Source organism: Trachurus japonicus, chromosome 17 (assembly GCF_045865225.1).
Source record: "Trachurus japonicus isolate A0001 chromosome 17, Traja_1.0".
NCBI classification, from domain to species: Eukaryota; Metazoa; Chordata; class Actinopteri; order Carangiformes; family Carangidae; genus Trachurus; species Trachurus japonicus.
Window position 1 is genome coordinate 12,040,144 of NC_140923.1, and position 13,557 is coordinate 12,053,700.

The window sequence follows — 13,557 nt, forward strand, 5'->3', positions numbered from 1 at the left end:
TCTTTGTATGACTGAATTATTCTGCTTTCAGCATTCAGCAGCTTTCAGCATTCACCTGTATTTCCTTCAGGAAATGCATTCTCTAGTTCTGCTTAAGACCCTGACTAATACTTATATAGAAATGCTGCATTAGCATCAAAACAAAGTAGGCTATTTTTTGCGTTGCGTTGCGTACGAAGTGATGAAGCCCATTGGATAAGAGGCGAAACGTCTTCCCAGACAAATACAAGTCCAGTTGCCTACGATTAAATTCGCCCAGAAAAGAACGATGACCTGGATGAATGAGAATAGACAAAGTATAGGCTAGATAAAAAATGATAATGCATACGCAGCCTAAGAAAAAAAAAGTGGAAAAGTCAGGGGGGTAGGGGGCCCACTCTAGTCTTCTTTCAGGGGGCCCAGAATTCCTAGCAACGGCCCTGTCTGAGTTACAGGTCACAGTTCATCCTCATGCATCACAGCCTCCGTCTGTCTCTTCCAGATCAGCTCCTCAAACGACGGCAGGCTTTGTTTATGGGACCTGCAGGCCGGCCGGCGTCTCAGAGAGATCTCCTGGACCAGCTCGCTCACCTCAGTCTGCTGTCTGGTGAGACAATGATACAGATGTTCATCAGAGAAACACCTGGTTTTGTTCACCACTAGGGATGTCACGATTACCTGTTTTCACAATTAATCGTGGTATTAATTACGCCATAATTAATTAATTGTAAAGATTCCATAATACCGTCACTTTCCAAAAAAGATTATGTTGGAAAGGCAGACGTGCACCAAAGTAAAGGTAAATGTAAGAAATACTGGTCCATTTACCTAGTGTAACATACAATTGGTAGAAATTTAAATGTTAGCGTGTCATTTGTGATAAAAAACAAACAAACAATTAAAATAAACTTGAACATTCGGTATAGATGACAATTAATGATTTGAATATTTAAACACTTCCCCTGGAGGATTAATAATTGGTTATATATTAATACTAGATACTTTAAATATTTAGTGAAAATAATTAGTAATGCAATTATATTTGATTTTACACATTCATGTTGTATGTTGTGAAATTAATTAATGCATAATAATCATAATACCGTGATTATTTCTCTGACAATAATCGTACAAAGAAAATCTATAATCGTGACATCCCTATAAAGACCGAATCGCCTTGTTGTTTACATTCTACTTCTCGGTAGAAAACCAGCACGTAATTTGAATGAGATCAATTAACGAACGAGAGTTTAGCTGTATATCATATTTTTCACGCCCTATCACCGTTTAGACAAATCTGAAATGATTGAAGAAACATTACTATTTCTGTGTGTGTGTGTTTTGTGTTGCTATGTGTTGTATTTATTCAGTTTGGGGGAATCACAGTGTCTAGAAAGCATCAGTGGCTGCAGCTGGCAGGGACAGCTAACGGTAGCTAAGCTAACACCAGGACGTCAGCTGTTAAAACCTTCCCGTTGTGGGACACGACATGAAACTACTCCAGTTAGCTCAGTCATGTTGTAACTCAGATATCCGCTGGAGAAAATATTTTTTCATGGACCGTTTATTGAGTCACTGAGTTATTAAAGTTAAACAGGTAGCTAACCGTTAGCCCGGCTAATCTCTGATAACCATGACTAATTACAAAAATGTGCACAGGTAAATAGTAATGTTTGTCCAATCATTGGTTTTATAGATTTTATAAACATCAGATTAGTCTAAACAGTGATATAGTGACATGAAAAATTATATATATATAGTGAAACTCTCGTCCGTCACTATTGTTCGAATGCTGGTTTTCTACCCGGAAGTAGTTGTAAACAACAAGGAGATTCGTCCAGAATCTAAATGATGTGTCAGTGGAGCGACATCTGTCAACACACTGATCTGTGTTGCTTCGTCCTTCCCTCTGTGCAGGGGCCGTATGTGGTGGCCGGCTGCGCTGACGGAGCGCTGCATGTGTGGAACTGGGAAAACAACGTGGAAATCTGTCACATCGCTGCTCACAAGCAGCGAGTGAACCACTGCTCCCTCCTGACCAACACAGGTAAACTGTTCCCTGTCTGTCTATCTGTCTGTCTGTCTGTCTGTCTGTCTGTCTGTCTGTCTGTCTGTCTGTCTGTCTGTCTGTCTGTCTGTCTCTCCCTGAAAGTCACCAGACTTTATTCTGATGAAACTGTTTGTTCCTGCTTTGGTTTCAAGACAAGAAAACTGAAGTCAACCCAGAGGACATGACGGTTTTCACTGCGTCTGATGACAGCACAGTGCACCTCTGGAAACCACTACAGGTCTGTCAGTCTAAATGAAGAGCTTCACATTCACTAAGACATTTCCACAATAGTTGCATTATAGGTTTAAAGCAGAAGTAAGCGATCCGGTCGTTTTGGCTAATGCTGCGTTCCAGGCAGGCTTTTGAAACCGTAAATTACAGCTTCAAGTCACAACTTACGACTTTGTAGCGTTCCAGACAACCCACTCGTGTTTTTCCGACCTGTTTTACCTGTGAAAGTCACTATAACGGCCACTCGTAACTTCTGACCCGTGAAGTCGTACCAGATCGAACTGGTACGACTTCACAGGTCAGAAAAACACGAGTTGCCTTGAACGCACCATAACAGTCCTCATCCCTACGTCACCACATTCAGGCGCATCCCTTGGCTGCACACACAGCCCTGCATGCCGTTCTCTCTCCTCATTGGATAAAAACTGTAGGATACGATAAATGTTTTCTCCTCGGCTCAGAGCAGAGCAGAGTGACTGACAGACCCGTGTTTCGGTCCAAACACTCTATGTAAGTGATTGCTGTCGGAAGATATAACTATTTAAGACTTATATTAACACAAAAATATCACTTACTTCTGCTTTAACATAAAATGAGCTGGAAGAGAGGGGGGGGGGGGGGGGGGCGGGGGGTTCACATTTATGAGAAAAATAAGGCAGATAAATTCACAAATTTGTGACTTCATAGTGAGAACAAACTTGTAAATTTAAGGAAATAATTGTTATTTTAGTCCAGTATCTCCAGATCATTATGGCACCTGTGCTCTTCACAGTTGCTAAGTGTAGAAATGTGTTTTCTTCTCTGATTGAAAAAATAACACTGCCCCTGATGTGCTGTAATATACTTTAATTTAATTTAGTTTATTTGATAGGGACAATGCAGGTTAACATAGTAACACTTACACTCGTTACAAACAAGTCAATGTGACTGATGTTCTGCATACAGAGATTATAGCTAATGCTAGTTTCCAACTCCCGTCCCTAGTTAGGCTTTCAGTAAATATATACATGTATGTCAGTTTGGTATTTTTCAGTGATGCATGTTAGTGACTGATGAGCCAACATTTGATCTTCCTGCTGCTGTTTTATGCGACATTTGACTTTATTTACACACTCACTCTGATGCAGAACAAAGATGAAAACACTGCTGCTCATTTTTTAGTTTTCATCTCCTCCCTTGACTTCTATTTCCCCGTGCAGACGGAGCACTTCAGCACCTTCCCGGGCCACAGCGGTGCCATTCACGGAGTCGCTCGCAAGCGAGGAGTCGCAGAATTCCTCACGGTTTCTGAAGACTGCTCAGTGCGATGCTGGACATGGACAACGAGTAAGACTGTGGACTCATAGGCCTCCATGTCCAACCTTTAACAGAGAAAATAGTGGCGTTTGTTTAGAAATGTCACCTCTGTGTTGTGTCTTTCCCGCTCAGAGAGTCCGGTCAGCTTCTCCGGTCCCGTCTCAGCTGTGTGCTTCCTCCAGAAAGACGACTTGTGTGTCGTTGGCTACACGTCGGGTTTGCTGGAGCTGTGGCAGCGCAACACAGTGGTCGGCCGCAAGCAGGTGAAGAAATACACAAATACACAAGCGAATTAATTAGGGCCGGGACTTTAACGCGTTAATTATGATTAATTAATTACACAAAAATTAACGCATTAAAAAAATTAACGCGTTAAAAAAATTAACGCATTTTAATCGCACTTATTAAAATTTTTTATTTATTTATTTATTTATAATTTATTTATTTTTTTTTTTTCTCACGTGTGTCTACGTGCGGTGCGCCCGCACGCGAGAGAGGCGACAGTTTGAGAGGCTGACTGGCAGAGATGAGAGCTGGTGAAACGCTAGCATGGTTATTTAAAACACCATCTCTGATCTCTGCCTGCACATAGATACACAGACGCTAAATGCGCTATATCGCGCTAATTGCTCAGCTGCAGCGCTATATCTATGACCTGTCACTGTCACAGCTGCATCTCATCTCATTATGATAGGACTTCACCCTCAGAGCTCTGTCTTCAGACTGTCCTGACCTGTCCCTGAACATCACACAGGGACAACATGGAGCTGCTGTGTGATTGGTTACTGACTTTTATTAATGTTTACATCAGGCTGAGTTCAACAAATCAGTTTATGCTACTGTGATTTAAGTAGCCCAGTTAAATACTACAGTAATCATCATAATGTATTGGAAGGAAAGACCATTTAATCTGTATGTATCAAATATCGATTAATGAATTAATCGATAATTTGCATCCCTAGTCTGTTGGTCTTGGTTAAGTACCACCTTGAATGCTTAAGCTTATGTATTCAGTCATTCAATGGTATACTAAAATCCATGTGAAAAAAAAATGCTTCTCACTGTTCTCAGGTCAAATATTTATATGCGATTAAAATGCGATTAATTGCGATTAATTAATTACAAAGCCTCTAATTAATTCGATTAATTTTTTTAATCGAGTCCCAGCCCTAGAATTAATGTGTGTTGTGTATGTTTGTGAAATGACATGGTGCGATGTGTGTGTGTGTCAGGCATCAGGCACCGTCTCAGCGATCTGCACCATGCCTCATGAGCAGTTTGCTGTCGGCTACAGTGACGCTTCGGTTGTGGATGTATGGAAGCTGGTTTGGAATCAGCAACACAGCGCCGTGAGGTAAACAACAACACAAAGTCTGTGTCCGAAATCACTCACTACTCAACTATATGGTGCCTGCGCCGTTTTGTAGTGCCGTCGACAATTAATGATGTGGAAACCCAGTGTTAACTGAGCCAGTCCAGTTCATCCAGGATGACACGTTTAAGGTTTAGCCCACCCAGAAGGTGTAATAAGTTTGATTCCTCACACTAACCAGTTCTGCTTTCCCCTGTGTGTTGTGCTCCTGACAGCCCAGTGAAGGTGACCACATACACGCTGAAAACACCACTGATCTACCTCATCTACTGCTCCACCCTGATCGCCGTGTCCACCTCGGGGTTGATATTTGAACCTTCCTGCACTGTTGAAAACAAGTGGAGGCAGCAAGTCAGCAAGTAAGGGTTAGCAGGGTTAGGTACAACGGCATGCAGTGAAATGTTTGCTCGTGTTTGAAATAAAGTGCATATTCAAAATATTTAATAATAAGAACTCATCCATAAGCACAAGAGAAGAGAAATGCTGTGTGTTAAACTTAATTTACACAGTTTTTGTTCACACTCCTGCTCAGTTCCAGATTTCAGGTTTTAATTTTTCAGCTGCAAAATTTTTTGATAAACCCTCAGAGCTCTTGTATTTGTCTTTTTGCAGTTGGCAGTGGAAAGTCCAAACTTTAGGCGTGGTCCGTAACGATGAGAAGAGCGTGTGGCTGGTTGGTGACCAAAAAGGAGACGTTTACATTGGCTTCCTTGTGAGTTTTACTGCAACTCATTCCCTCATTTTGATTTAACACTTACTTTAATGCTAAGATTTTACTTTCATCGCCATTTTGATGGAGCAAAGGACTTGGTTACATTACGATAATTAAAGCCCCAGTATGTAACTTATTTGGCTTTTTATTAGCAAAAATCAAATATTGCTTTCATAAATACATATTTCACTGAAGTCACTGAATTACTGGGGGTAATTCCTACATATTATATAATAATATTGGCTCTGACTCTCAGATATGAAATGGAAAACCTTTTAAAACTTGACGATACAAACTTTTCTACACACAAACAAAAATACCTGTTGTCCATCTTCATTAGCTCATTGAGTGCCAGCCCTTTTATAAAATGGTCAGTGCCATGTGCCAGTGTTTTGGGGCATTTTGAGTAATATGTCAAGACCCAGAGAATATTTTGTACTATGACTCTGAAAACACCAAACAGCTCAAAGGAAAGAGGAGACTCTCTATTTAACTAGGGAAAAAACCATTTGTTTGTACCTTGTTCCATTCTTGATTTATCTTAAGTTGAATAGAGCCTGGTTGCACCAAAAAGACCACTTTTTTCTAGAAAGCTGAGAAAAATGCATTTTTGTCAAAGAGAGTCTCTCAAGAAAAATAATGATTTATCCGTTTTAATTTTGGCTTCAAAAATATGTAAGACGTCTGAAAATTTCATTTCACATGTTTTTTCATTGACCCCCCCCCCCAAAAAAAAAGACAAAACAAAAAACAAAACAACAACAAAAATACAACAAGTAGCCTACGAGCAGTTGCTGCCCCCTCAGCCTCTCCTACGCCCCCCTCCCCCTCCCCCTCCACTCCCTCCCCCTCCACTCCCTCCCCCTCCACTCCCTCCCCTCCCCTCTCCTCTCCTGCTTCTCCTCCTGCTGCATCCCCTCGTCTCTGAAGTAGGGAGTGAGACGTCGTGGCGTCTTCAGCCTCTCTGCTTTCAGACAGCAACTGGTGAAACTGACTCCACGATCCGCTTTCACTTTGGCATTTCGGTGCTGATCATCTAGATGAGTTTACCTTTCCTGCCTCCTCTGATCACTGCTGGAGCTATGCTAATAGCATCCGTGGCTAAGCTTCCTCCAGCTCCACGTTACACTTGTTCCAGGCTCTGCCCGTCGTTTTCCTCTAGAAATAGAAACTTTTTCCAACTTTTTTATCTCTGTACCGATCGCACTCGTCTTCTCCTTCTTCTTCACTTCTTGCTCTGATCTGCAGTCTTCTTCGTTCTACACATCCCAGAAGCCCCAAAATTACTCACAGTGTGCGCGAGAGCGTCCCCATTTACCAGCCGCAGAAAAGTGCATTCGTCTATGGACGTCAATGGCACTCAATGAGTTAAAAACCAAAACAAGTGCTGACTGATGACAGTTTCCTCTCTCTTTCTCTCTCTCCAGTTTGTAATGGGCCCCAAGACTGAACTGTATTCAACGTTCAGCTCATTGATGTTGACAGCTGAGGAAGAGGAGGAGGAGGAGGAGGAGGAGGAGGAGGAGAAGAAAGAGGAGGAGGAGGAGAAGAAGAAGAAGAAGTATCCAATAACAGCTATAACTGTCGACAAAGGTACAAACTAACTGATAATTATTTTCAGTAGTGATTTGTTTATGTCCGATTAATAATTTTGGTGTTTGAAACATGTCTCGACTCCCTCTGGACCCACAGTCCAGAGTCTAACATAGGCAGTTTACTTACTGCATTGAAACTCCAACACAAACATGTTGCACTGTTGCAGCTCTTACTCCAAGTAGAACCATAGTTACTGGAAGTGCTGCTGCCTCTGTGAGTGACGGCTTCTTATTTCACTGTTTTGTTCTGTTTTTTTTGCAGATTTGATGGTGTGTGGAGACATGAAGGGCAACATGTGGTACAAACTCCCTGAAGGCCCGTCAGCATGGAGCAAGAAAAAACCTGTAAGACACTCCTCAGTCACACTCACACAGGACATTGTAGAGATTAGTGCACACTCATTGTTCATGATTAATATTGGCATCAGCAGTATTGTTCTTTTCTGGGCTGAGAATGAGTGTAACCGTAATCCTATTTAATAATCTGTAACGATAAACTTCTAGTACCCTAGTTCATAATATGATGTTATATTACAGATTTACTATCTACTATTACTATAAACTTCCTAACAATATATGGAAAATTCAAAACTAAACTTCTCCACACCATCTATTCCAACAGCTGATGCTTCAGTCCCAATAATTTAATTTATGAAAGGAAGACACACAGTGGCCATTTACTGCAGAACCACTGCTTTTTATAATTTTATTTTTTTTAAATCTCTTTTTATTTAGAGTTTTGCAGAATCACTGCTTTCTTCATTTTCCCAGTCATATTTCTGTCCCTTTCAATTAAGGATCTCAATATTTTCTTCATATTTTCTTGTTTTTACTCATTATAGCAGTTTTTTCTCTGTTGATTAATTAATAAAATGTCTTGTATGTTACATTTTCCCTGTGTGTGAGGTGACATCCACTCAACAAAATAAACCGTAAACCTCAACAACGTGAAAATTTCAGTGAAAAAAAGCAGCAAAACTTCACAACACGGAGACACCAAATGTTCACTGATCATCAGAATCACTTCGATTATTTCAGTGCGACTTTTAAATGACGAGCTCCACTTTGAAATGTCCCTTAAATCTTATTTGACGACATGTAATCAGCAAATAATCTGCAGCTGCTCTTTGTGATCGTACGTCTTTTACCCGCAGGCTCACAGTGACAAGATCAGTGCGCTGAGACTCACCGACAGCACCGTCATCTCAGCCTCCTACGACCGCACGGTGAAGCTGTGGGACAGAGTCACCAAGAAACAGGTACATCCAGAAGAATCCCATCTTCTTCTGTTTATTTCTAACAAACTTGTTTCAGTTTTGCTGGGAGCTACTGTATGTGAAATCTATGAAGTGAATTGTGAATGGTCTGTTTTCAGGGTCTTTGTGCATTGTTGTAGTGAGTTGTTTTTATTTTCTGCACCCGCAATAATATAGTATTTTTTCTTGGACCGACATAGTCTTTAGCCAACTCAGGGCCGGCTCTAGGATGTTGGTGGCCCCCTAAACAAGATCTTTGTTTGTGGCCCTGCACTCTAAGTGCAAACACCAAATCACTGGTTAAAACTGAATACAGACGTGTTTATCCCTCTGAGGTTTGAGGCCATTTTTTCGACTTTTACATATTTTCTTAAATTTATCTTTTTAAGATACTTGCAGATGTAACAATACTCAAGTGTTTTATGTCTAAATATTAGAACCTCCGCTGTAAGCACACTGAGGCCAGTTTGTCCTAGAACACTGTAGAGAGAAATAATTTAGGACAAATGCTGGAAATTTGAGGTCTGCTTTTTGAAAAAAAATTCAAATCCCTTGTGAAAACACACCTTCAGTCATGAGAATGAACTGTTTTTGGTGCTTGAAATAGGATATGAATACAGTAATAGATAAGTGTAGAAGACAAGTCTAAAATGAAATTTTGTAAGATTGCTTTTTGAGCACAAATGTTGTCATTCTGCCGTTCTATTTTCACCAAATGTCTCAAATGTGAGATAAAAGAAGCTGAATATTGACTTCACATTACATATAAAGCTCATATTGTGCACGTGCAGACCTCAGGATGTTTAAATGACTTGAATGAACCCCGGTACCTTTCTGATTATGTGGCCCCCCACCTAACGGCTGTGGCCCTAAACAACGAGTGTTTATGCCAGGGGCCGGCCCTGAGTCAACTTGTAATACTCTCAACTGTATCAGTTGTGTAAGTATTGAAATAGCCTATTGAGGTATAAAACCACTGTCATTTGTACTAACTGTAGTCATGAGCTGCTAAGAATGAATCTTGCAGCTTGGGGATACAAAGTGACTTTAAACTACTTGTTGCCAGCCAGAAGATTGTTGTTGTTTCATCCATTTATCTCCAGGGAGAATCTAAAGCTTCTGCACAGTAGAAATAACATGTGGTATAAGACATCACATAAAAAAGAGAGAGCTAAAACACCAAAGACGAATAAGAGGCAGTTAAAAAAAGATGTAAGTAAGATGTGGATTTACTGTTTATGTCCACATGCATCCCTATCAGGCTCCAGGTACATCCAGGGGGGCGCAGTTATACACCAACCACCTACTTTTTTTAAAATCATAAACCTGCGACATGTTTGATTTTTATTTATATTCTCAATAATCTCTAATTAGAAATACTGTATATTGTAAAGTTTATGTCGGTAACAGGGTTGACAAGATTAGGAAAACATTAAAACTATAATAAAATATTAAATTCCACAGCCTGAGATGACACAACATAATTTCTTGTCATTTTAAACTTTCTTTGATTCCTGGCTACTTAAAAAATAGCAATTAAATATAGTTTAAATTTTAACTTTTCAAAGTTGCAAAGTTACCAATTTCATGGAATGACCCATATGTGTTGGAGCGACCAATTTATTTATACTGAAATTAAAATACTACACGAGAGTTCATTTTTCTCTGATAAAGAGTGGTTTTACCATCTCAGTGACCTTTCCATTTGATTCCTGGTGTCATAATTATATGAAAAAGTGTGTTCATTTATCTTTGTATGATGTCTGGTTTAGGAGTTATGAAAATTGGCATTTTCGCCATTCGTGCGGACATAAATTCAAAATGACCGGCAAAAAACCCCCATGGAACATTAGTTGACCCAGGCAACAAGCAAAAATCTTAAGTAGACATCTTAAGGGTCCTTAAAAACCAAAAATGTTTGAAACATATCCACAAACACATCCACCAAATGTTGTGCTTCTACCACAAAATAAACAATTCTTGTGATTTATTGAGCTAATCTGCCCCACAGGGGATGCACATTTTTGGGGTGCGCTACCCACACGTTTAGCCCCGTTGCTCATTCCATGAATGCACGATCCTTACAAGCTGCACCTCGTTGTAAAGGTGACTAATCAGGCTTTCCAACAATATACAATACATCACCAGTTGGTATTATTAAAAGGGCAGTTTATATTAATCATTCATTTATTCGCATAACAAATGGCTGCCACGGCCACTAGGGGGCGCTTTTCAGGTGGCCCAATATCCAGATTTGTTTGAAACATATTCACCAACACATCCACCAAATTTCGTGCTTTTATCACAAAGTGAACGATTGTTTAGCTAATCCGCCCCACTATATCTGCTCATGTAAGAAAAAAATACATAAGACACAATGATGATATTGTAGAACAACATCAACCAAAAAACAACAACATACAGTACATATAATAGATATAACATCACAAAATAAGATGTACAATGTAATGTGAAATAAGTATATTAAGAATATATTTTGGTGTAGATCATTTGCCGCAATCCCCTATTCTGTCTCCCTCTTTCCTGTCCTCCTCACTGTGCTACTGTCAGTAGAGGCATAAAATGTCTCAAAAAAAATAACCTTTCATCCAATAAATGTTTCTTTTTCCTTTTTGTGCAACTCTTTTCTCTCTCTCTCTTTCCTCCTCTAGGTGGGTATGTTTGTTTGTGGAGGTCCTGTCCAGGTTTTGGAGGTGAATCCACAAAAACCCACTGAGCTGGTTTGTGGCGATGCACAGGGGAAGGTCTACTTTCTCTCCTGGAAGGATTGAGAAGAAGAATTATAAACACTATAAACCAAAGATTATGGGAATGCTTTGTTTCTTTTTGTTTCAAAAACAGTAAATGTGCAATAAGAGAATTATGCGGAAAACTTTAAGTCGCTAAAAGGGGTAAATTGCTGTAATGCTTTAATTATATCTACATGTGCCTTGAATTAATATTAGAAACTTGCAAATGTAACAAGCAAGTATAAACATTTACAAGCCATTAAAATGTTATGTTGTAGTTTTATCCTGAATTAATCAATGGATTTTTTTTTTTTGAAAATTGTAATGAAATTGGCAATAAATAATGTACTATTGATGTTGTGTTGTTTATGTTACATTATTAGGCCTACATGAGAAAGTTGTATAAAATACTTTCATGTTTAACAAATGTTTAGAGGAGGCTGAGAGGAGATTTGATATTCCCAGGATAAACAAAGTGTTGGTCACTGTCTACTGTTCTTGATCTTGTGCGAGACCCTCTGAAAACACAGAGCGATGAATGGCAGACCTGTGAACACAGCTTATCATGTGTGTTTATTTGAGCTCTTCTTATCAACTGTTTTACAACTCTGTTATCTGTGGATAATGAGCCACACTAAAACTAGATTTATTGCCTCACATTGAATGTCAATGATATTACCAATCCGATTAATGTAAAGATGGAGCCATAAAATAGATGTAAATATAATCATTATCATGTATTTTTCATAGATCATCTAAACAGAGTCATCAAAGTAACAAAGTGGCCATTAACTACCTTAACTACAGCTTATTCCAAAGATAAGAAAAAACGCATATTACTACTCCTCTCATGTCTCTCTTTTGGCTGTCAGACAGATAATGAATGGAAATTGAAGTTTTCTTAGTCTTGTTATTTATAAGTCGCTAGATGGATTTGATCTAATATATTTTATAGGTCTTACTGTACCATCAGTTGTCATGGGGCTCTGGAAGACACTTTGCTGCCCACTGCTGGATCCAGCTCCCAGTCGATGGATATGATATCTGCCCAAACCATAAATAACTTTAAAAATAAAAGGAAGCTAAAATCTGCTAACTGAATCTTGTATTTTATATAAGAAAAGATAATAAGATAAGAGAATAATGGTTAATTCATCCCTCAATGCAGACATTTACAAGAAACAGCAGAAAACAAAACACTGACTGCATATTTTATAAATAATGAGATTTAAACATTAAAAGTAGGGAAGACCGGGAACAGTTGCAACACTTTTTGCATTTGGCTCTCTTACTCAGAGAGGGTTTGGATTAGACAAACCAAATTTTTATACAATAAACTTACATTTGTCTGTTCATGGCCAACACAATTAAAAGATGATTACAGAACCCACATTCTTCACAATTTGCATTTGAGTGTAAGGAGTCAGATGTTGCAACTGACCCCGGGCCCGGGATGGTTGCAACATGTTACAAATACAATATATTTCATGTCTAGTAAAAGGATTATTATCAAAAATGTAAGTTCTATAGTGTTATTTATTCATCAGCTTTGATCAGATGGCAATTACAGTATAGATTTGTCTAGATGAGGAGGAATTACTGTATGTGCAGATGTCAAATATTCAAATTGAAAAAAAAAAGACTTTCAGTGACATAGGATGAATGGAACAATTTGTGAGGGAATAACTTTTATATTGGCATTGTCATTTATTTCTCCCATCATGTAATATAGTATTTTAATAGTAAAAAAAAAAAAATTAATGTCAAAATACTGTTGCAACTGTCCCCGTCCGGTCAGCCATGATTAAACCCCATGTGCTCGCTAAACAAAGTGCTCTTGTCTTGATATGCTAATCATATCATCTTAAAGTTAACCTATCACTCCTTCAAACCATATAAGTTTGAGCAGAATCACAAAAAGACAACAGTTTTAACAAAAACAAAGCTCAAGAAAAAAATACTTTCATACCTCGAAAATAGTTTTCTTGAGTAGGGTGAAGCTGCAGTACCGGAGTAACCGCAGCTGTAGGACCGACCGCAGCTCTAGGACCGCAGCTGTAGGACCGACCGCAGCTCTAGGACCGCAGCTCTAGGACCACAGCCACAGCGCTTCCTAAAGTGGAGACTGCCGTTACCTGCTGATCATTTAATCTCGTCTGAAGTTACTGCCGTCAGATTTATCGACTACAAATCACCTCTAACGTGCTCCTAACTACTTTCTGGACATTGGACTCTCTCTATTCTACACTCTACTGGTCTTTTTACTAAAATTAAAGCTTGAATAATGTAGAATATTTATTAAAACATTTTCAAAAA

At 39.1% G+C, this 13,557-nt stretch overlaps 1 protein-coding gene across 1 annotated transcript in view; it reads left to right on the forward strand.

Annotated features, from left to right (window-relative positions):
* The window catches only part of LOC146970205 (telomerase protein component 1-like), a 38,263-nt gene extending 26,663 nt beyond the window's left edge, over positions 1-11,600 (forward strand). The window contains exons 23-34 of the mRNA XM_085805904.1: positions 482-586; positions 1,897-2,026; positions 2,182-2,267; positions 3,460-3,586; positions 3,689-3,819; positions 4,789-4,910; positions 5,144-5,287; positions 5,541-5,640; positions 7,068-7,233; positions 7,498-7,580; positions 8,390-8,494; positions 11,164-11,600. Of these exons, the coding sequence (XP_085662030.1) occupies positions 482-586; positions 1,897-2,026; positions 2,182-2,267; positions 3,460-3,586; positions 3,689-3,819; positions 4,789-4,910; positions 5,144-5,287; positions 5,541-5,640; positions 7,068-7,233; positions 7,498-7,580; positions 8,390-8,494; positions 11,164-11,283 (1,419 nt within the window). The 3' untranslated portion in view covers positions 11,284-11,600. The remainder of the gene's footprint in view (positions 1-481; positions 587-1,896; positions 2,027-2,181; positions 2,268-3,459; positions 3,587-3,688; positions 3,820-4,788; positions 4,911-5,143; positions 5,288-5,540; positions 5,641-7,067; positions 7,234-7,497; positions 7,581-8,389; positions 8,495-11,163) is intronic.
* Positions 11,601-13,557: the final 1,957 nt, after the last annotated feature.